The sequence below is a fragment of the Phaethon aethereus genome (assembly GCF_964289735.1).
Source record: "Phaethon aethereus genome assembly, chromosome: 5".
Lineage (NCBI taxonomy): Eukaryota > Metazoa > Chordata > Aves > Phaethontiformes > Phaethontidae > Phaethon > Phaethon aethereus.
The window spans coordinates 33,381,525-33,406,452 of NC_138579.1; the positions used below are offsets into that span (position 1 = coordinate 33,381,525).

At 34.9% G+C, this 24,928-nt stretch overlaps 1 protein-coding gene across 3 annotated transcripts in view; it reads left to right on the forward strand.

Annotated features, from left to right (window-relative positions):
- The window catches only part of NOVA1 (NOVA alternative splicing regulator 1), a gene marked incomplete at its 5' end in the record, with an annotated part of 153,973 nt that overhangs the window by 98,791 nt on the left and 30,254 nt on the right, over positions 1-24,928 (forward strand). For all 3 annotated transcript variants that reach the window (XM_082000097.1, XM_082000098.1, XM_082000099.1), the window contains one exon: positions 16,796-16,962. In XM_082000097.1, the coding sequence (XP_081856223.1) occupies positions 16,796-16,962 (167 nt within the window). The remainder of the gene's footprint in view (positions 1-16,795; positions 16,963-24,928) is intronic.

A 24,928-nucleotide genomic window follows, 5' to 3' on the forward strand; every position in this document is an offset into this window, starting at 1 on the left:
TTTCGTTGTTATCATTTGATCATCTTGACACTGCCCTAAGAGCTTGCTTGCCAAGCTTTCTAAGGTCTTGCCTAACACAGCAGAACTTTGGACTTCAGCTGCAGTAATTCAGCTTTGGCACTATTTCAGAGAGTTTCTGGACTCTGTCATGGTCAGCCCTTTGCACCCTGGATACTGTCCTAGTCCTATAAAATAGAGTATCCTATTTAAAAAAGTAACTTGTGGCAGAGGTACGCAGCTGTCCCATCATATCAGTGAAATAATAGATCATGTATGTTGATATCTGTAGATGTCAACAGAGGTGAGATCTGTAGATTTCATGTGTTGATAAAATCTTCTGCTTTGTTTGTTTATAGTTTTATTGGAAGGCATTTCTGTAATACCAGTAAGTAACACTACTTTGTAATTCACATTCGATTCACTTATAGAAGAAGTTTCATTTAAATAGATTCTGCTAGCAGTGTTAAGTTGCACCTGAGCCAATGTAGAATAAAATTTGTAATGCCAACCTCAAAGGACTCTTCACTGGGTCATGGTTGATGATATATTCTAATTATGTATGTGAGGAGCAAACATTACGCTAATAATCAAATACTGATACTTAATCTGCAATGCTAACTTGGTGCAAGCTCAGGTGGAATGCTATGTAAAATTGGTTTGGTTTGATTTTAAACTTGGAAGAAAGTTAATGAGTAAAAATATTTCTAATAAAAAGTAGCACTGATTCTGTTATAATTTAATCATTTTAAAAGTTCAGGAAAGTGGCTTTTCAAATTTAATCTTATAACTTCTGTAGCTGTGATGATTGCTTATAAATGAACAGCTGCATCTTCATTGCCACAGGCTTAAATTAAAGTCCCAAAGTCCCGTAGGTTTTGAATTCCATAGCACATTAGAAAGAAATCTACAAATATAGAAAGGCTCATGTTCTAAGACTGAGCACAATCCATGTAATATTCATGATTAGTAAGACAAACAAAATACAACCTTACACCAAATGCTGCAGTGAAAACCACTGTAGAAATTAAGAAGTACAAAATAACAAGGCTTGCCATAATCAACAGAATAATGTCACATATTGTATGCTTATTTTTAATTTAAAAACTTAAATTTTGGATGAAAATGTATTCCTTTATCTCATTGGTATTTCACACAATTTAGTAATTCAAGTTAAAATAGCTTCCGTTTTTTAAACTGTTGCTTTTGTTTCTCTTTTTTGTTCAATTGGTATTGACTTATAAACTCCACATTACTTATTTGCTTTGTACATGTATAAATACCTTGGTTATTCCTTGCTACTTTTTTTTTTGCATCATTTCAATCATTTAATCATATCTAGAACCCTGCAGTTTGTAGTATGTTTTCTTAGGAGTGGTACAAAAATCTGTGAAAAATGCAGTGACTGTGGGGAGTGATCACGGTCTGCTAATGATTCATCTCAGAATATAACTGTCATGAATGTAATTCCAAGTGATCTTGGTATCAGAATGTAAGTGTCATGGAACTAAAAAAATTCCTCCATGTATTTTGAGCAGGAAATGCAAATTCAGTGCATGGTAATCAGAAAATCTTCATTTTTTTGTAGAAGTAAATACCCATTTTTTTTACACTTGACACACTAGTTTAGTTTCTAAGTATTTGTTTACTAGTCAAAAAGTTCAACTTGGAAGCTAACCTTAAGGAGGAATTAGAAAAAGCTGCAAGAGTCCCTTTAAAGACACTTGGTTTGTTTCATAAACGTGTTTCTAAGGGCACCATTTGTGACTATAAGAAAGGTTTACACATTTAATTGAAAGCCAAAGTTCAAAATGTACTAGTCCTAGCTTATAAAAACATACAAGAAGCCTAAATACACGGTTGATTTTTTTTTTGTTTAATTAATATATGCATATACTATTGCTTCTGAATAGTTCACTGTTCAAGAGGATTTTGAGCATGACACTGTATTTATTTGATCAGCCTGAGTGTTACCACACCTGATGTTTCTGTGAAACAATGTTGAACCCTTTGCTATCATGAACCACGCCTGACGAAGAGGTGAGCATCTCTCAGATAATTACATTCTTACATTAAAAAAATTTTACTGAAAAAGTTGAGCGGTATTTATTTTGGGAATTAATTATTTTGACTGTCTGAGTCAAAATGATCAAAATATATTCGTGACTAGTAGGTGTTCTGCCTGTGTGAATTATTGGAATGATGCCAGTTCTCCTCCTTCCTTTTCCTCAACTTTTGCTGTTCCCATTGTTGATTGTCTTGTTAGACATAATTTATCTCAACCTATACTGGAAGTAGCTTATCTCCTTTGATGCTAACTAGTGGTAGTTCAGAGTTATTAAAAGTTACAACTGCTGGTGCTTTGGATGTACAAATTTAAAAATCAATCTTCCCATTCAATTTCTTTTAATACAATATTTTTCACATTGTGAAAATTTCACTTTGTTTAGCTAGTCTTTTCTCTGTTTGCTGACATTTCAGATGTGTTCGTGAAAATGCACCTTGTTAGCATTTAAATAACATTCCTAACCTTAGCAAACCATCATACTGCACCTTTTCCACAGATTAGCATTTTGGAGGTCCTCTCTCCAAAATCCAAACATTTTATTTTGCCAAAAAGGGATGTGAGCAAATGGTTAGTGAATAGTCAATTATGAAATCTTAAACACACCACAAGTAATTAAGTTTTGAGGGCAAGAAAAAGTAATTATCTTTTTTGATGGAAGATGATACTGGGGGAAAAAAAGAAGGGGCTGGGGCTGTTAAGCTGTCCTCTCTTCAGCAGATAAATGCTTTAGAGCATTTTCACACTTACGTTCAGCCTAATGTACATTCCTGCCTAAGGTTAACTTGGCTTCCTAATGCATGTGAAAAATTATACTTTATCTGCGTTGATGATCCCCTCTGAATTTGTCACAGTAATACTAAAAAAAACCGTATCAGAAGACCACCGCCCACTCTGATTATGTTATTTTGGGGGGTAAGAGATCATAAAGTTGGGGAGTGTAAATGTGCTTTAATAATCCAACTCTTGCTGACTACTGTAATCTTGCTGTAGGAGTGCCTGTCCCTAAGGCTCTAAATCCTGTGATGGAAAGTGTGGTACAAAGTGATATGGGAGGTTTGGAACAGTGTTGGTATTTGTCTCTTCCTTCAGCAGAATTACTGGGCTCCAGCTTCTTTCCTGCAGCAAGGGAGAAGTTCAGGAGTTGGAGGGGAAGAGAGGAACAGTGGAATAGCTACTGCACCCTCCCTCCTATTCATTCCCAACACATATACCTGCAGTGCTACCCTGCTGCTGAAGTAGAGACACTATGTGAGCATCCCTGATTTCATGTCGGGGAAGGAAACAGACTTAAGATTGCTGAGACCTGGGCCATTCCTGGTGCCGAATTCTTATGAGGAATTAGTACAGAATAGGTGCTGTTCTCGAAGTTCACATTTTTTATTTGTAATTCTGCTGCCTTCATATAAAGATAAGCTCTCAGGCAGAGAGAGGAGACAATTTTGTGTGTATTCGGATTAGTAGTCTGCTATTTAGAGGTGAACTTGTCTTTTCTCCTTGCCTATTCAGGAGGAGAACTGGTGAGGTTCTTAATTCTGTGACGTTTATCTTGCGTTACTGCACAGCAGGGCCATGGACAAGTATCTGAGCATCAGCAACTTAAGCAGATTCATTAGAAATTCCAGCCTACAGGGAGGCTCTCTGGAAGAATAGCAGTGGAAAAACCTCTGCTGCCTTGGAGTCATCCAAGATGCCGATTCCTTCCTCCCCACTGACTTCTGAGGAAGTTTTCTGACCATGATGTTCAGTTTATGGTTTAATTTGATGGGGAGAGGTATTATTTAGGCATTTATGTAGTAGTTTTATTTCAAGTGGGTTTGTTTATTTTACATTGTTTTATACAGGTTGCATGTGCATTTGGGCACACATAACTTTAGAATCCTAGAATGATTTGGCTTGGAAGGGATCTTAAATATCATCTAGTTCCAGCCCTGCTGCCATGGACAGGGACAGCTTCCACTAGACCAGGTTGCTCAAGGCTCCATCCAGCCTGGCCTTGAATGATTCCAGGGATGAGGCATCCACAACCTCTCTGAGCAACCTGAAGAACTTCTTCCTTATATCTAACCTAAATTTACCCTCTTTCAGTTTAAAGCTATTACCCCTTGTCCTATCACTACATGCCCTTGTAAAAGTCCTTCTCCAGCTTTCTTGTAGGCCCCCTTCAGGTACTGGAAAGGCTGCTATAAGGTCTCCCTGGAACCTTCTCTTCTCCAGGCTGATCAACCCCAACTCTCTCAGCCTGTATTCATAGGAGAGGTGTTCCAGCCCTTTAACCATCTTCATGGCCCTCCTCTGGACTCGTTCCAACATTACATTCACATTGTTCTAATATTCTCTTTGCAAAGTGAAGGTAAATGTTTACTCTGCCTTCCAGAGAAAGGTTTTTAATAGCAGTGTCAGTGTGTGATTAGATGTGATCATCCTGTTTTAATGTGACATCTTTTATTATTTTTCATTGTTGACTGCTTAATAACTTTGCAATCTCCATCAGAGACAGTGCTTTGTATGGATTCATGTTAGAAATGATCATTATTCTTTTTAGCCTATCAAGATCTATTTGATTTCATATACTAGATGATTAACACGTGTCTGCTAGGTAAATAATAACCACATCTAAGGATGTTCAAGGATTTTTATGTTAAGAGTATATGTTAAATCTTAAACCAGGACCTGTCAGAAAAGTATTTCTTTCAGGTTTTCAAAAGGGAGTTACAGGGTTTCCATCTTAAAAAAGAAAAAGGGGGGGGGGGAGCAGGGCAAAACTGCCCAAAGAACAAAAACTCCTAAAATAGTTCGAGTTTTGCAAGAAAATGTATGACTTTTAAGTCTTATCTAGCAGAATCCAGTGGTTTATTTATTGGCTTAAATGTATCCACTTAATACAGAACAGAAATGTGGAGAACGAAACCCAATAGTGTATTCAGTAGGATAGTACAATATTTGGTCCAGGTTCTTATCTCATAGTCAGATTTATGGTGGGGGACCCATTGTTTCCACCAGGTTTCAGTGACTTCAGTGGCAATATCCATACAGTGAAGGATCTGATAATGATGATGTGGCTGTTAATATTTTGATTGCCTTCATTCCAGGTGAATTCTGACACCATTCTTTTTCTAAACAGGAATGCTTGACCCACTATTCAAAAGCAGGGGAAAAGAAACCCTATTCTTCAGCCATGTTCTTGATCAGTGAAGTTGCATGAGGTAGCTGCCCAGATTTCATCAAATCCAATAATGTAAACATTGAAATGTAGTATCATTTGTGTAAGCATTAAATTGTGGCATTATTCTCTTAAAAAGCTGAAAATACTTGCAAAATGACTGGCCCATAAAAATGGTTCCTGTCTGGACCAGCCATAGTACTGGTAGGAGATCTTTTGTTCATCCAATTCTCTTTCTCATGGTGAAAGGGTACAGAAGCTAAAGAAAAAGCTAATGTTACTAACCCTCTCTCTCTTTTTTTTAATCTTCTATGGACTTTTTGTAACGGAATGTTCAAAACATGAATTTCAGCAAGATCTTTAGCTCATTGGTACTGAACTTGCCAAGGCCATTTTATCTGCCTTGACTATTTAAAGGTAATTTTATACAAGAATGAAAATAGTTCAGCAAATGTCTGTGAAGTAGGAATTTTTGAGTGCTTAGGAGCAAGGAATATGTAGCTGTGTGATGGCTGTAAAAACAGGGAAACAGTAGCTGTCATCCAGTGCAAAAAGTTGTGAAAAAGTTCTATTTAGAAACAGTTCTGCCTACATAACATTTTCTACTCCTTTTTATTGTGGACTTTTATATGATAAAATATTTGTGAATTTATATAAATCTGCTGGTGGGTGGAAATGATTCTGGCATTTGCTTTTGGAAGGAAATACCTCTTCCTATTGACACTTAAGTTTACCTCTTGCTGCCTGAAAATCATTTTACATACTGCCTTATTCCTACACCCAGGCAATGCTTTTGATGTTGTTATATAGCATTAATAGAAATTATAGCTTTAGTATTAAGAGTAATTCAACATTTATGTTGTAGCTGTCTCTAGAAAACAGTATCATGTTTTATGTGTATATATGTGTGTATGTAGTGAGGCTTTGAGGAGCCTAGTGTTTAATCTAAGCTAATACGCAAAGCTCCCTGTATAGTTAAAGTGTGAGAGCTTCGTATCTTTGTCGGATGATTCCATCCAAAGGTAGATGGGGTACCTTCTTCATGGACATCCCTGTCTTTCTTAAACAACTACCTTGGACTTGATGCATAAATTTTAGAAAGCTAAATTTAGGGGGAAATAAATGCTATTCATAGAAAAAACAACAGGATGTGCTCTAAGAGAGTTACAATCTGGAAGTCAGGACGGAGCTAGGAAGACAAAAATAACTGTGGCATATTGAATGCTTGGGCAGTAGCCACAAACTCTTCCTACCTGCTTTCAATATAAACCCTGGACTAGAATAACACTTCTGGAGAGTAATGGATTTAATTAAACGTACAGCAGCCAAAATCTACTCTGAGCAGAATGTGGATTTGGACTAGCATTTAGAGAGGAAAAAAGAAGGAGCAAGGTATGAAAAGATGTGTGTCTTTGTGTTTGCATCTATGTGTTTGTATGTGCCATTCTGTATGTGTGTTATAATGACTGCATCAAAATGGGAGCTTATCCTGGTTTTGACAGGACAGCATTCTTCCTAGTCTGAAAACATAAGGTGTATGCGTCCTTATCTTCTTCCTTATATTTCTGGACTGGGATGTAGAATAATTCTTATGATACAGTTGCTATAGTGTGTGTGTGTCTACATTTTATCACTACTTGACCTTACTTTTGTCTCTACTGTTCCTCTTGAACACTGTAGATAAAGGTAACTTCTGCCAGGATCATGACTTAAATTAAAAAACATTCAATGCTAATAAGCATACTCTTGGCAAATCATGTTTCCATGCTCACTGTCAATGTTTACTTGCAATATATAAAAATATACATAAAAAATATACATGCAATTACAAATATTTTAATAGAATCTCTAATGTGTCATTTATGTGAAATTTGCTATTTACTTCTTCCAAACAGATACATAGTAATGAATGTATTAGGTGATTCGATTTCTTGAGGAGGATTTTCCAAAGCTTTTCACAGGCTTTTAAACTATGTAACTGGAGGAATATTTTTGAGGAGAAAAGCTCCCTTAGTGATTCAAACTGTTATCACTCTAAATTATAAGATGTATCAGCTCCTCCAGTTTTTCAAAGTATATTTTACTGTTTAAATGGGTGGGTTTTTACCTTTGGTAATTATATGCGTAGGAGGCACTATTAACAAATGTTCATATTACTGTAGCATAACATAAAAGGTGTAATTGCCAACTGAACTTTTGCCATAAAAATATTCTAAAGTGCTTTTGTTGATATGAAAATTCATTCTCGATATCTTGAAAAACACGTCATTTTTTTCTTTCTATTCTGTGGTCATCTTCTAAAAATAAGGTCAGATTTTTTTTTTTTTTTCTCCCACGGATTTGGTCTTGTGATGGTGTTGTGTGTGCTTGTTTTTTAATGATTTTCTAAGCTTTTGCTTCTCAGAGGCCTTCACACTTTCATCAAACTTAGGTATTGAATTTTAATTAACATGTTTATTTATTTAGATGCTTACTGTTCACTGATAGGGAAAAAGTAGTAACTCTATGTAACATTCCAGACATCTTAGTAATCTTAAAAATATATGAATAAGCAAATTATTATATTACATTATTAGAAAAGATTTATAAGCATCATAGCAACAAGCCCATTTCCTTTTGAAAAAGTGTTTATATTAGAGTCAGAAGCATAGTGCTGTCCATCAACCATGTTACTACTGCTAACAAGAAAAAAAACGAAGAGAAAAATTGAAGCAGATTTCTCTGCTAACACAGAGAATGTCATGTAATATTGGGACCCTAATTTATCCTTTTTTTTTAATTGGATCATTTGGAAAGGAACTTAGAATTCCATCATTGGATGGAACATTTAAATAGCCAGTAATAAATGTAAATATTTTTTATTTTGTTTAAATTCTATATTTTGTATTCACATTGATTTTTATCTCATTATTTTGTTCTTGAGGACACCTATAGGAAATGTGTTCACTTTCCAGCTTAAGGAAGTTGAAGATGAGAAGATGACAGTTTAGCCTATTTACTGAACAATTTGGGAGGTAAAAGGGAAAATTAATAGGGGTTGTATCCCCAAATACTGTTTTGGGGAAGTTCTTCTCTGACATGCAATTTTATAGCAGCAAATTGTAAAAATTCTTCTTGATCCTTTTCTAATTGCTTTTACAGTTATGTATAAATGTTATGATGGAATCAGATGGGGTTTGACTTTGTTTAAACAGTAGTTAATTTGTTATAGATCATTTTACAAATAATATGTTAAGACAACTAATTCCCCGTACAAATTGAATAAAAACATCACAGACTCATTAAGGTTGGAAAAGACCTTTAAGATCATCAGGTCCAACCACCAACCCAACACCATCATGCCCACTAAACCATATCATGAAGTGCCACATCCACACGTTTTTTGAACACTTCCAGTGATGATGACTCCACCACCTCCGTGGGCAGCCTGTTCCAATGCTTGACCACTCTTTCAGTAAAGGCATTTTTCCTAATATCCAGTGTAAACCTCCCGTGGCACAACTTAAGGCCATTTCCTCTCGTCCTATCACTAGTTACTTGAGGTGGGTGTTGGTCTCTTCTCCCACCACAACCCCCTTTCAGGTAGTTGTAGAGAATGATAAGGTCTCATAAGGAACATAGAGCTTCTCTTCATGGTTTGAAGTCTTTCGTAGTTCTAGAGCTTTTATTTTCCAGACGCATGCTTTCCCAAAGGATAATTAGGCTCTGCTCACTTCCATTGCAGCCTTTTGTCATTTATTTGCATACACATTTTCACTCTGAGTGTTTCTTGTCTAAGACTCCTTCATAAAACCATAGCGAGTCAGAAATCTCTGGCCTTTGCCTTTGGTCTTGGGGAAACGTACCAGCTTTTGCAGAGGAATCTACAGGGGGTTTTTATGAATAGCTATTAAACAAAGAAAAGAATTTATAATCCTTACATAAAGATTATATATAATCCTTATATGTATCAGTAATTCCTAATCTCTCTGTATATAATTTAATTTTTGGGAAATCATCATCAAATCCTTAGCTGATATCCAACAAAACGGTTTATATTCAAGGGATGGTTTGCTTTGTAAGATGACTCATCATCCTTTCTAAGCCTTTAATAATTACAAGGTTTGGGTTTTTTTCCTTTTATTTTTTCTTTTTCATTTTCTAGGTTTCTCTCTCACATGAGAATAATCCATTTCTTCAGACTCATAACTATGTTAAACCTGGGTTCATGTAATTCATTCTTGTGACCCAAGCACAATGGACTGAAAACTTGAAGTTTTCATGTAACTCTGAGAACTCATATAGTTCATACATGTTACAGAATTTTTAAACTTGATTCATTTCAAGATCTGATTTCTATTGAAGGGGTCACTTAATTAAAGTAAAACAAATTGGTATGTATGTGGCTATGAATATGTATGCGCACATATATGCGCATGACTTTCCCTATGCCACACCTAAAAGATGTGCTACCAGTATGAGTTCAGCAGTCAGTTTCTTCTGCTAAGGCTAGTAAGACTTCCTGTGAACATTTGGTAAGAAAATATTAGAGGACTGATGTTAGAGGACCCCATATTCTAACATGTATTTTTGCAGATTTCAGCAAGTCACATGCATAGGTTGCACATGCTTGGTAATCATCACGTCTGTTAACATGTTTCAAGAAATAGACCACTTATTCTAACTTTCTGCTTTTATTAGATGCTTGACTCATGAAAAGTATAATGTAGCTTCATAAAACATTAATAGTTAGAATTTCAGGAGAAGTAATTGCAGATGAAACTTCAAAGGGAACAGTTTATTTCTCTGCAAGAATGGAGTTCTAGTGAAGCTAAAGGCATCCAGTCAGTGATCTTGAAATTTAAAATCAAAGTTAAGGATGCCCTGGTTTTACAACAGAGATACCATGAAGGTTCTTAGAAGATGATATTTATTTCCTTTCAGTTTCATAGGTTTCCTTCAATATTCTTTTATGCATCTGTTTTAATTGCTATTAAAACTGATATTTTATTTTTTAGTAGGGGAGGGTTAAGTTTTACTCCCTATTTGTGTAAGTGTTCTGTGCAAACAGTTCCAGAATTAATTTGTCTGGATGAAAACAAATGCAGAACGTCAGTGCTCTGTTTTTGCTACCAGCCCTTATTTCCCCTTTCATTTCGGGAAATTTATTACATCATCAAGTTTTGCTTTGAGAGAGAGCCATCTTTCTGTCTGTGATGAATATGAGAACAGTCTCTATATAAAGACCAATTAATTCTCTCTCAAGAAACAAAGGTAAAAGGATGGGGGGGAGATAAGGACAGAAAGAGAAAACTGCCGTCTTGAGATTTCTGTGACACTTTGAACATATGTGGGATGTACTTACATGTTGCATTTAAGGTTGTGTACATTTTGTCATTTATAGGACAAAGGTTTTTCATAATCTGTTTAAGGCGTTGTGAAATACTGCCAATGCATTTGAGTAAAACACAGTTGTATTTCCTGACTTTCATTTGCTGAGGTTTTGTGCAAGTGTTGAGAGGAGATGTTTTATGCAAGGAAGGGTTTATCTGATTTTCATGGTAAACGCATTATTGATGATTTTTAAATTGCTTGGGTATGGTGTCAAAGCGCGGTCCTATTTTTACCAAGAGCTTTTGCAAGTTTGGTTTTAGGCTGAAGCAGTTAGTGGCGGGGCCGTATAGAATCCTGCTCTACAGGCTGCTTGATCATGGGTCACAAAAAGAAATGTATGGGACATTAGGGTTAGTAGGCTGCTGTACTGTGAGTTGTCAAATAAAAAGCTTAATGCAAATCAGCTGATGAGAGATTGTGGTGCAGACTTTCATTTAGTTAAGATTTTAGCTTTGGCTCTTCTGTCAGGTTTTCCCTTTCAGTGTCAAAGAAATTGGCACGGTACACTGAAAAAATACAAGGAGATTTAATTAGTGGATGTATTGGGATTACCCTGGGCTGGTAATGTACTGTGCTTTTTAGGTTTTCAAATGCTCTTTAAGATTGATGTAAAAGCCAATGAAAAGCATATAGAATCATATAAATGCCAGACAGTCCTTTCTGAAAGGTATAGTGCACGTTCCCCAAAACATTTCAGCTAAGCTTCATAAAATGCCGAAGCACATTTAACATTTAGTGAGTGTTTCTGTGAATGCAATAGAACTCTTACACATTGAATCAGAGTTTTGAAGCAAACACTTTAAAGTTTATACATAGATAGATGTATGCCTCTTAAGTATAGAAACAAACACATTGAATGCATCAGTATCCTTTATCTTGTTGCATCTTCTGGCATTCTGATGGTTCTTTTAAAAACTGTAAGTTGTTTAATACATAAAAAACAACCTTCTCAGAGGAAAAGCTTGTGGTCTGTTGTTTTGAAGTTCTTGATAAAATTAGTGTGATGTGGTTTGCCAGAAGTAAAGTTTCATGTAGTTAAAGGAGGTGGAAGGAAAAAGGAATGGTTAAAATAAAGTTACTGCAAGATGTTTAGCTTTTAGGCCTAACTTATTAGATTTCAAAACAGGTTTGGGTTTTTTTTTTTTTTTCTTACTTTTAAATTGCCTGACAGCTGCTAATATTTTCATCTTTCCCTCCCCCATGGAACTGTAGAGAAAGGGAGTATTTTATATAATGCCATATCTGTTTTCATATTAAAAAACTAGGCCCCCAAAAATTCCCCATAGACGCTAAACAAAACAAAACACTGATTAAGATTTCTTTTTTTTTTTCCTACTTTTAAAAATCCGTTTTTGGTGAGCAGTACAGGCAGGCATTTTTTGTGCAATTACATTCTGCGTCTCTTATTTCATAAGAAGAAGTTAAAACGTACATGTGCAAATTGGATTTTAACTCCAGTATAAGAGGAAAGAAACCACATTTTACTTGCTGAAAAATAGAGCATGTACAAATACTGAGTAATTTAATTGGGTTCCTTAGGAAAAGTGAGCATGAAATGATTGTAGCAACATCATCATAAGCGTGTATTTAGATAGTAGTTTTCTTAGTTTGCAACCACATGCAAACTTCTGCATGGACTTTATATTGTTGAACATACATAAAACCATCTTTTCTGGTTTTTTGGCTATACATGGATGATGACCACCTACTCTACATTTGGTAATTTTTTGTGGCAGAATTATTCCTCTCTTGCATATGTTTCATCTCTTCATGTGTAAAAGACAATGTACAATACATGACCCTGAATCCAATTTGAATTGTAAATAATTAAAAAAATACAATAATTTTATATTGGCTATGTTTTTTAAAAAAAGTTATTCTTTTGTAATTTTGCTTTCTCTAATTCAGCTATTTCAAAAATGAAATCTGTATTTCAAATACATAGTTTGAAAATCATATTACAAAAGTATGCATATAGATGGCTGAGCTTTTGTTCACAGAAACGGGGAAAAAAGGCGTGGATGCAACTGTTAAACAACTGAAAATTATAAATAATCTGACAGTTTACTTTAGACACTAATGGAGCCTAAAAGCTTCTAAAATGACAGAAAATTCGCCAACTTTAGTGATTCATAGGTTTATTTTTGTTTACAGGTTGGTCATATAGCTGGCAGTTTTCCTTTTGTGTGACTCTTGTAAATTATTGTACTCTGTTATCTGAGTGAAAAGCTATTAGAGTTGTGTGAAGGAATACGACAACATCACTTCAAAAGATTAAAGCGATTCCCAACTGTACATGTATTACATGTATACGATTTCTCCACACTTTGTTGTTGTTGTTGATGTAACCCTCGAAGAAAATGTGTTACTATTGTGATGCACTTTAATACTGTATCTTACTCTGTGAAATGTGCTTTTGCGCAATTGTATTTCTTCATGGAACAGTATTTCCATTTACTGCATCCTGGTTTATACACACTAAAACATGGTGTGTTTGGTCCGTAGTATGACATAACGCATATTTTTAATGTATCGCGCATTCTAAAATAACACAGATCGTAGGAAATCCTTTAGTCACTTAGTGTCAAGTCTAATGAAATTCCTATTTATCATCGATCATTTTCCTTTCAAATGTTTTGACAGTAGTCATCCCTGTTAAGTGCTTTCCCTATTAGGCTCCGGGTAGCTTGGACGTAACCTGATCTGTGTTTTGTTTCACTGTGTTGTCTGCTGACCTAGAGAACACTTGCATTAGCTGCATTGATCAATCCACATCACATCTCATCATTTAGGAGACAATTAATACTGCAGCGTAAAGACTCCCCAGAGCATTTTCTTAGAGCTGGATTGCTTTACACAGAAACCACAGGAGTTGTTTGCAAAAAGGGGAGGAAGCCAAGTAGGAAAAAAAAAAAAAAAAAAGCAATAAGCTTCATTTAGGAACCAAGTTTCCTTTTCTGTGATGACTTCCACTTATGTCGTTCAAACACCCTCTTTTGATGGAGTGTTTTGGAAAAAAAAATTAACTATACTCTGAAGTTGATTTGTTGAAAAGACACTGTAACAGGTCACCTAAATGTTCTAAAAATGTTGCTCTTGAGAAATATGCATTTGATTCTGAGACTTGTATAACTTGCTGTTAAGATCGTTTTAACTTTATATTTTATCTCAAGGATTATTAACGTGACAGCTTTTGAAAGACTGATTGACATGTTTTAATACTAATTTTAATTATTTTTTAATAGAGAAAAAAAGTTTGTTTCTCATTTTGTCAGTTTTGCTGTAAAGCTTCTTCCACAAAGTTGAATATCCTTATTGCCTGATACTGTTTCTTAAGAAAAAAGTATTTGAAAGATTTTAAGTGTACGTGAATACATTAGGTTGATGAGCAGGCAGGGCTTTTAGTGTGCTGTTTAATCTTTAGATAATGAAATATTTAATCTTTAGAGATAATCCACAGAAGCGGACAAGAAGCGTATACTAATAAAAAACAGTTTTTTCTTGCAAATGACTGTTACAGGTTGCTGTACTAGTCTCTGTTATAGACTATGTTGCAGTGTTGTAAGCAGTTTATGTTAAGATGAGTTGAGAACAGTAGATATTACTAAAGACATAAAACTGTTAGAAAGGGAATTGTAGGGAGGAGGTTGGTTACCTTCCTGATGCATTAATCTATGTATTCCTTGTGATTCTGTGCAGATTGTACAATGGTAATAAGGCCAACTAACACGTAAACTTCAGAAATCATTGCAAACTTGTTAAATACTAACACGTTATTACATTGTATTTTTCATTTATTTAGGTAGAGTGAATGCATTTTTCATCAGAAAATATTCACGTGTGATCATGTCAATAATATTTATTAGGAGTACATCAATGACAAAAAGTATATTTATTTTTGTGGTAATTCCATGGCTTGAATCTGTTATTTTGCTTCCCCACTGTAATCTTGAAGCAAAATGCACCCTGGTGTTGAATAGAGATACGTATCTGGCATATCTTTGCATGGCAGTATTAGTATGTTTTCAAGAACATACTAATACCGTGATAGGTCATGTTATAATTTTCTTCTGCTAGTAGAACTGCTCTTACAGGTATTTGAAGGTAAAAACCTGGTGATCAAAAATCATTAATTTGGGTATGTTGGAAATGTACAGAATGTGTTTATGGAAGCAGGTACTACACAAAATTTCAAAGCAATTTTACGTGGACATCTGTGTTGTCTTGTTTTGCTATTTCTGCAGAACAAAAGTGGAAACTACAGTACTCCCTCTTAAGTTACATTTTTCCAGCTCCTGTTAGATCCTGTTTTTCAAGTGAAAACTGACCTCATGGAACCTATTTAAGTGGTTTGATATGTGGAATACAGAATGTGGATTGTTTCATTGCAGTGTCATACTTTTATCCTTAGGATCGATACTGGTTTTTTATTTTTTCTTTGTCTAGTGAGGATTTATCAATCTGTAACCCAATATGTAAAAAAAGCTGTTTTACTATAAAGCCAAGCCATACAAAATTATCTAAAACTACCATAGTCACAAAGAATAAATGAAGTATTTTTTCACAATTCCGCATCCATCTTTGGCCACCCTGTAGATGTTTTTAATTAAGAAATCGAAGAAATAAGGACTGGTGTGGGTTTTGTAAGACGGCTCAGTTTCCGTTTGGAGAAGGGTTACGTGGCAATGTAGGCTTTGTCTAAGCCTTTCTAGAGAAATATAACTGAAGCTATGGTAGTTATTTAATGTTTGTTGGCAATCTGCACAGAATTTAAAATTCTATGAGGTAGTATACAAAAGATAAGATAAACATGGCACATCAGACTGTCATTCTCCAGGCTACAGGACAGGCAAATCATTACAAGAGTCAATGAAATTAAAGGTGAGAGTAAGTAATGGGGTTATAAGGCAGAGGGAGTGACAGCCAATAGAAGAAAAAGAATGTGCTTCAGATTGGAAAGGAGAGTTAAGCGAAATGATACAGAGCAGAATAGAATGGTTAGAACTGAAAACCAGGCAAAACTGAAGTGACAAGAAACAGAGGGTTATACTTTGCTACAGGGTTTGGCAATGTGGAATATGTTCAAGGCCTGTTTTTCTTAAGCATCTGTCCTGTCTTTACAAATGAGTATGGTGGAAAAATGTCCCCTTCTCTGCTTCATTGCCACCAAAGGCCTAGTATTCTTACACATAGAATAAATACGTATTTCACCTATCAGACCTATTTGACAAGCGTACAGTATTTTCCCAAAACTTTAGAACATGGATGCTTATAAGGTAGTCACGTGCACTCTAGATATCCTACATGGACGGTATTCAGTATAACTCTAAACAGAAGTTCTTGAAATGTAATTTGTGGGGTACTGACTGCTTATTTGGTACAAGCTCTCGTAATTTCAAACTGCTAGATCACATTAAAGACAGCTTAAACTCCTTGTATTTGGTAAATAATTGCAGTTATTGCTGGGATGTTGTAAGGTAGGAAGGTTATAAAAGAGAAGGTGGATACTCAAATATATGAGATCGGTTGGCCTTGAAAAGGTCTTGCCCTAACAACTTGCATTTGTTTTAGGAAGTGGCCTAATAATATCTACACTAAATTAACGTATTTGCAGTTCAGATGTTCATAACAAAAGCTTATTCCAAATGCCTCTATAATACCGGCTGTTATGTTCATCCTTGTGTTATCTGAAAGTTGTACAATATTTTAGAATAATCTAGAACTAGGCCAAAATAATTTAAAAGATGTGTATTCTGCACATACTTATAGTATTTGCTAATATTTCTGACAAAACCTAATGGGTTTTGGTTTTGTTTTTTTTCTTCTAACTTATATTATCCAGATTGGCTTGGAACTTCATGTGTTCAATGAATTCATAAACTTTTCTTTACTGTATAAGATCACAATACACTTCTAGCTTTTAGTTAAAGACTGCTGAATTTTAATCTCAAAAGGGGAGCCTCTTTGTAAATCTTCAGTGTTACTAAAAATCCAGAAAAATGTAAGTTGTTTAAAACATTTTCAGATCATCAATATGTTATCTTTTGGAAATCTCTCCTTTCGATTGTATGTTTATGGAATTATTGCTGGTTGGTTGTGGAAGGTTGCTTTTCAGTGCCATATTTATGCCATAATTGGAGCAGTTTGTGGGATCTTGAAGAATCTACTTTATTCAGATCAACTTCTGGTATTTGCAGGTACTACAGAGCGGGTGTGCCTGATCCAGGGAACAGTTGAAGCACTAAATGCAGTTCATGGCTTCATTGCAGAGAAGATTCGAGAAATGCCTCAAAATGTGGCCAAGACGGAGCCCGTCAGCATTCTACAGCCTCAGACCACTGTTAATCCAGACCGCATCAAACAAGTGAGTTTTTGGTTGGGAATAGAGAGTCACAGCAGCTCCTTAGAAGTCTTAAAACTTTAAGGCTGCAAGGGGTCAACATAACATGTTCTTTAAGAAAATGTTATTTTACCCTTTAGTAATTTGCTGGTCCTCTTTTTCCTTATACTTACGTGTTCCATGTTTCTCAACAGTTCCTTTAGACAGTGTTTTACAAGTTTCAATGCCATGTTCTAATATGTTTCTTTCATAAACTTTTCTTTACTGTATAAGCTGATAATACACTTCTAGGTTTTAGTTAAAGATTGCTGAATTTTAATCTTAAACGATGAACCTCTTTGTAAATCTTTAGCATTAGTAAAAATCACAGATTAACTGAATGTTTCCTACTTTTATGTATCTAAAATAAAAACAAAAATGTTAATTGGTTTTTTAGACCCTATATTAGATACTTTAAAATCTTACCTGTAAGAACTTGGAAATACAAAGATAATTTACTTGGGATGTTTTCTGCCATTTCATTTTGTGTTATTTTTTGGCACTTTTTGGCCTGTTTTATGCTGACTTTTTTCAAAATCTATAGGCAATGCAAAATATATTTGCAACATATTATCCATCTAGTATTCTTTAGCTCATTACGTTTTCCAGAGCAATTTTAATTAAAAAAAAAAAAATTGCCCAGTAAGGAGAATGATTTATGTGTCATATAGGATTTTAAGTTATTTTCTGTTGTAATGAATAAGAAAAAGATAAAGAAAGAAATGGTGAACATTAGTAAAATTTTGTCTTGTCTCTCTATCCTGTATGGGACAGATTTTAGTTTCTCACTTGTCCTATATAGGAAAAGATTGTTTTGTCCTTCTACACTAGCAAGATTCCGTGTCCTATAAAGTAATTTGGTAACTGTATGCAATTACTTTACTTTGTATATAGTGACATACACAAGATGCTTATATGAAGATGTGTTTGAACAGGATGAGTTTGGAACAATCAGACTGCTTTAGATGAATGAAACTGTGCATAAGCCATTGTATATGATTTCTAATACTTATTACTATATTATTTTTTCTGTATATATAATACTTTTACATAAAAAATACTTTAGAAAAGAAAATTCTAAAATGAAAAGCCCCAATTTTATAGGCTTATTTTCTCAATTATTAGACATGAAAATGATTATGCCCGAGAGAGAAAAAGCTGAAGAAATATGTATTTTAAATGGCTTTTCTGCTCATAAAATGTTAGATTTTATGCAAATACTTCTTAACCCAGTGGGAAATGAGTGTTCTCTATTACAATGAAAAGTGTTTTTCCCCTTTGAAATGAAATGAAGCTAATTTTTAGGTAAGTCAGTAAGATCCTGAGAAACTGGAGGACAGAGCTGTTTAGTGACATGCCTCAATACTTCCTGTCTTGTATCTGAAGTTGTCCACAGTACTTCTCCAGAAAACTTATTTGTAAAGTTGTTGAGGTTTTTTTTGTTTTCCAATGCCTGGGTTTTTTTTAGTTTGGTTGGTTGGTTTGGGGTTTGTTGTTTTGTTGATTTTTTTTTTTTTTTTTTTAAAACACAATTCCGTGTTTGGAATGTTAAATGAAATTCTGGAGGATGGATTAGTGAACAGAGCTGCTGCTAGTGAAGTTAAAACACAGACTAAATACCATGTATAACTTACAGGACTGTGATTTATTGACTGGCTCTACATCTTAAAATTTAAATATATTACCTGTATACGTACAGGTGCATTATAATATGACTGCAAATTTTTGGAGATATGCATGTGCATATGTTGAGCAGCTTTAGCCACAATGAATTGTTTAGTTTCTCTATAATGAAGCTACATCTATTAATGATAAATTTGTACACTATAAATATTGATTCCATAAATGTAAAATCCATTATTTTTACCAAGAAGTGAAATTGTTAGCTTAGTTCTTAGATAGAGGTCGCAGTGAGGTAATCTATCCTCCAATGTCAGAATATCCTATATCTTAATGAAAGATATAATACCTCTATTTAAGAAATTAAAAGGATAATATTTTTTAACAGGTAATTGTGATCTAGAACTGCAGTGTTGCTATTTTTCTTTATAGCAGACAATTTTATTAAAAAGATCAAGGTAATGTACACTACAAGTCCCTTTGAACTTGGCAAAAAAGAAGCATTATGAAATACAACTTCTTCTTTTACACAAACTTTTACATGGTTCTTCCTGTCTTAGAGTATTACCCAAGAACTTCGGTACCCAAAGTATTACTTTGCAGGTTGAAGAAAGTAGACTTAGCATTTGAGATACAGGGTTGATTTGAAATAATAAATTTTACTTTCATTAGCAACTTTGAAGATGTTTCTGTTGGTTTTCTACCTATTTCTAGCAAAAAGCAGAGGTAGTTTTCTCCCCATAAATGAAGATACCTGTGTTGAAGCCTTGCCACCCATATGAGCATTCAGCTCTCATTTCTTTGTTGTCATTTCTTTGTTCTGCCCTGCTTTATTGACACTCGCCTCAAAGAAATGAGCTAAGAAAGGAAGTATCTTCCCCATACAGTTTCAACAAAGAAAGTCAGTAGGTAAACCCTTTACTGACTGCTTGGGTTTCAGCACTTTCTGTCTTCAGGAAAGGCATAGGTATACATGGAGGCTGAGTCTGGCCTGGCATTTCTCCTTACTAATGGAAGTCACTATCCAAACATTGTGGTCTCTCTAACTTCAGCTTTTTCAGCTTCAGAAGATTTGCAGACAAGTCTATCTGATTCCTTGTGAGCCTTCTCTACTGCATTTATCCACATATCCTAATCCTATGGATTTATCAGTAGATATCAAGTAGTTCTCTCCTCCAAGTAGGTCTGATAGATATTTAATTGACAAATGTTTGCATCTTTTATCTCTATATAACATAGGTAATCTCTTCATAGATGTCAGCCATCTGCTGTTTCTAGGTATCATTCGACAATAACCAACTGAATCCTGTGACTTTGTACTTCTAGAAACTGCTATGAGCATCTAATGTCCCTTTTCTCTCTTTATTATTTGAATTGTCACACCAATTCTTTCAGACCATATTGTAACCCAGGGGAACAGAATACAGTTTTCATAAAGTGATCAGGAGCCTGAGCTTTTTTGGCTTTGTCATTAGCATAAAAAACTTTAAATTTCACCTCTAAATTACTAGCAGCATCTGTGAACAATGGAGAAGGCTGCATTATGTGGTCTTATCACATCACCTTCTTCAGAAACTGAGTTTTCCTTCCAGCTTTCAGTTGTTTTACAGGTAGCAGGTGTTGTAGCAGCCTGTGCAGGAAGCACATGGAATCAGAGATGGCCATTGCAGAACTGCATTATATAGAAGGAAAGATTTTTGATCTTACAGCTAACTCTGCTTTAGGAAGGAGTTTGCACTGTTTGGCCTTCTGAGCTTCCTTCCAATCTTAATCATTCTTTGATTCTATGAAATGTTTAGCTTTCGAAGATTGGACAAAGGTTTTAGGATTTCTTCCTTGAAAATCTAGAGTAAAACTTTCACATGTAGAACTCCTAATTAATGTTTTTGTTGAAACCAGTTTCATTTCAGCTTTTTCAGTAGATAACTAAGCTCTCATGAGTCTTTAACTTCTGTTCGTTAATCATGGTCCCAGAGACTGTATTCAAAATCTGCAAAACTGAATATCTGAACTCAGATTTGTAAATTCACATTCTTCTAGTGAAAATGACTACTTCTACTTCAGAAATACTGATCAAGAAAAAAAATTTTGAAAGATTCATGATTTTTAAATAAAAAGTTTTACTTTGAAGTGCTATAATGGAACCTGCCTTTAAGAATACAGATCTGAGAATATTGATTTAGTGCAGGATTTTTTTTTTAATTACAGGCTAAGAGCTCTTCAGACTATAAAGAGTCAGTAGACTTCATAGAGTCATAGAATGGTTTGGGTTGGAAGGGACCTTAAAGGTCATCTAGTTCCACTGCCCTGCCATGTGCAAGGGATACAAGATCAAATTGCTCAAAGTCTCATCCAGTCTTACCTTGAACACTTCCAGGGATGGGGTATCCACAACCTCTCTGGGCAACCTGTTCCAGTGTTTCACCACCTTCATCATAAAAAATTTCTTCCTATTATCTAATCTAAATCTACCCTCTTTCAATTTAGAACTGTTACCCCTCATCCTATCACTACACTCCCTGATAAAGACTCCCTCCCCATCTTTCCTGTAGGTGCCCGTTAAGTACAGGGAGACACTATGAGGTCTTCCTGGAGCCTTCTCTTCTCCAGGCTGAACAACCCTGACTCTGTCAGCCTGTCCTCACACGGAAGATGCTCCTGCCCTCTGATCATCTTCATAGCCCTCCTCTGGACCCGCTTGAGCAGGTCCATGTCTGTCTTATGCTGGGGACCCCAGAGCTGAATGCAGTACTTCAGGTGGGGTCTCATGAGAGTGGAGTAGAGGGGCAGAATAACCTCCCTTGACTTGCTGGCCATGCTTCTTTTGATGCAGCCCAGGATATGATTGGTTTTCTGGGCTGTGAGGGCTCATTGCTGGCCCATATTCAGTTTTTCATCCACCAATACCCCCAAGTCCTTCCTTCCTTAAGAAACCTTCATTGGTTTTTTAAAATGCTTTTCCCTTCCAGTGAGCCTTCTTTTTATCATCCATTTAAGGCAACAGTCTGTCACCTAGATGAACCTTACTAAACTCCAGAATATGAGAAAATAACTCTGCATTTTTCATTTGAGGTAAATAACAATAATTAGTTTTGTAGATCACTGTGTCCCTTCATCTAGACAACAATTTCTAATAAACTTTTCTCACTTTTGAACATACATGAAGAATCATACCAGTTACCATTCTGCAATGAATAATAAGATATACAGGTGTGTTTACAAGTTGTAAGGGAAAAAAAAAGTTGCCATTATTTACTGGAGAGACAGTTCCTATACATTAGATTCCATGGTAAAAGTTTAGCATTCATAAAAATATATATACTACATCCTGTCCCTCATGTGCCCTTGACTTAATTCTCATGCCAGATCACTGTTTTAATTTTCTATTTCATTTCACCGGTGTTGGATATAATCTCAATATGTATGCAAAACTGTGTTTTATGAACACTATTAACTCTGTGGCTGATGATTAACTCTTCATTTTATGTGCTTTGAAAGTGGAACGCAAATAGAAGATTTTGTTGGGGGATGAACAGCAGCATTCAATATTGCAGAAATTTTCATCAGTGTTCTGATTCTTAGGAAAATTCTGAAGTTACCTCATGCCTTCTGATGGCTTTGTACTTTTGGTGGTATTTTTCCAAATCCCAAAGGACCCTGGAATCAAAACGTGACATTTTCTTTCCTTCTAGGACTTGGGCTTTTTTGACATGAATCTTAGACCCATATTTTCTTACCTGCTTTGATGCCTGTGTCTGGTTACTCACTTGAGTTTTCTAGTATTTCTATATAACAGCACCAGATCTTATAGTAGTTCTGTGTTACTGTGACAACTTTGAGGAAAGAGAAGATTCTGATTCTCCTTTGTCCATTTTACTGTAATCTTCATCCTAAATCTTTCCCTCCATCCAGAGTTGTTCTGATGATCCAAATGGCACATGCTGGTTTGCTTTAAGCTCCTAACTCCTCCTTGTCTCCAGACAGGACCTCAGATAATCTTCTTTTACATCATACTTACCACACTTTTTTCCTTTTTCAAAGTCCCCAGAGTTCATAAATGCAGATAAATTGCCTCTAAACACCTATAAGTAAGCGTTCCATCTACGTATGCTAGCTTTCTTGGTCTTTTTGTCTTGCCCTATGCCCTGTGTATTCTTTTACACAAAAGCATAAACCAAATGCAAAGAGGATTGAATACCATCAGCATGTATTTTATTTGTTCTTTACAGAAGTGAAATGGTAGCAAGTAAAATTAGATCACTGAAGTTATCAAAGTAGCCTTTTTACAATCTGGATTGTAAATAAATTATTAATCCTTGATTATTTCTCTTTCCAAATTTTATATTTGAAACATGTTACGTATTTTTATAGTCATTGCTAAGATGAGAATCATTTGCCAAAGTTACAGATTAAAGGGGTTCACAGCAGATGAAGACTCAAATATATTTAGCAAAGCAAGTGGTCTGTTTAGAAACATTTTTAGGTTTTTAGACTTCTAAATCTCAAACTGTTGAAGGTCTAGTAATTCAGTCTTTTATGTTGTTCAGCACAATGGGTCTTGCAGTGCTCTGTTTCCTCATTTTAGCTGCAGAAGGTATTCAAGTATTTAATACAATTCAAAAAAGATGCCACCTTTTCTTAAAGTGCATTAAAATATTGGCTTAATAAAATTAGTTTTGTCATCATATTAATTTCAGTAATTTAAAAACACCAATATTAATATATGCAAGACTGAAACTCAGTATTAGCTTAGTATTAATAGTAATTTAATGTGGATAATGTTATTACCAAGATTTCTTTTGTCTGTCTAGCCCTGTAGTGAGAAACGAGAAATTGGTAAGCTGTAAATGCAGTTTCATCTTCACATTTAGATGATGTTCTTTATATGTTTTCATGTCTCTAACCCTGTTTTCAAATGATATTTAATTTTCTGCCTTTTTACTCTTATTTATATAAATACACTAATAGGTACTGAGAATTAAGTTAACTGTCTCAGTACAATAATTATTATCTAGGGTGTAAGTATTGAAATCGTTTTAGTGTATATATATAAGGGTGTGACTTCTGTCATTTATACACAACTCTGCATTAGGCAATTCATGAAGTCAGGAAAAGAGGGCTTAGAGACCTTTTGGAACACTGTGCAGATGGAGTATATGTTCGCTTTGTTACTCAGAAATATAAAGCATGGAAGTGTGATGCTTTAACCGTCTTTTTGCACCCTTTTAGTATGTTGTGTAGCCTGAGAGCAGTCTCTCACAGCATAATCAATTCTTGTGAGCAACACAAGGAAGAAGTATTTTCTTGGACTTTCAGAAAATACTACAACTGATACATCTCAAACAGAATTTTATTTCTAAAAATAAGCTACTTCTTTATTACTTAATACCTCTTTTCTCAAACATCTGTCGTAGAAGCTTAGAGTAAAAACAAACTACAGTCTCTGACCTGTAAATGTAGTTTTTCATTCATTGTCTCATAAGTAATAGGAAAGGAAATACTTGAGAAAACAGAGAAGACCAATTTCACCATGGCTTGGACTATTCTATTCAAGATACAGCTTAAAAAAACCCTGCGAGTCTTAAAGTGGTGTGTGGCAGAAATTCAGACTGGCCTTTTTCTATAACCTTGCCAGCAGTCAGCTTGCAATTTTAGGAAAGCTTCAGTTATAGTACGCATGTTTCAGTCTCAAAAATTGAAACTCTGTAATATAAATTCATCTTACTCTTTCTAATCACTTTATACATCTCATTCCCAAAAGCCCAATAACTACTAAATTCAAGTGCTTGCCTGGTGCAAAACACTTGCCAAATTTTTTAAAAAATTGTTCTGTGCTGTGTAATAAATCAGAATTATTGAGCTCTGTCCAACATTCTTTAGGAAGCAATTTTGCCTAAAAGTTCTTGCAGAGCAATTGAGAGTATACCAATGAATTACTTATCAGCCAGTTGAAATTCAGTACAAAATCCAGATGCCTGTGTTTCTTTTCTTTATTTTTGAGAAATTACTTTGTGTTACTTTAATGTCGAAGAAATAAATAGGTGTGTCTCCAAAAATTAATGTGTCTCCAGAATTAAACAGAAGCATGAAAAAGGATCAATTTTTACAAAATGCTGTTAGTTCTTTTATATATATACACACATATATATATGTACACTTAGATATATATGTGTATAGATACATTAAAATATAAAAGCATTTAATAAAAAAAGTAAAGAGATATTAAGCCTCAAAGACAAACAATGTACATACAAAGAAAAAACACCAAAAACACAAAACAAAAATCCTTATTGGTATTTTCAGTATTCTGTCATTGGTATGTATATTTGGA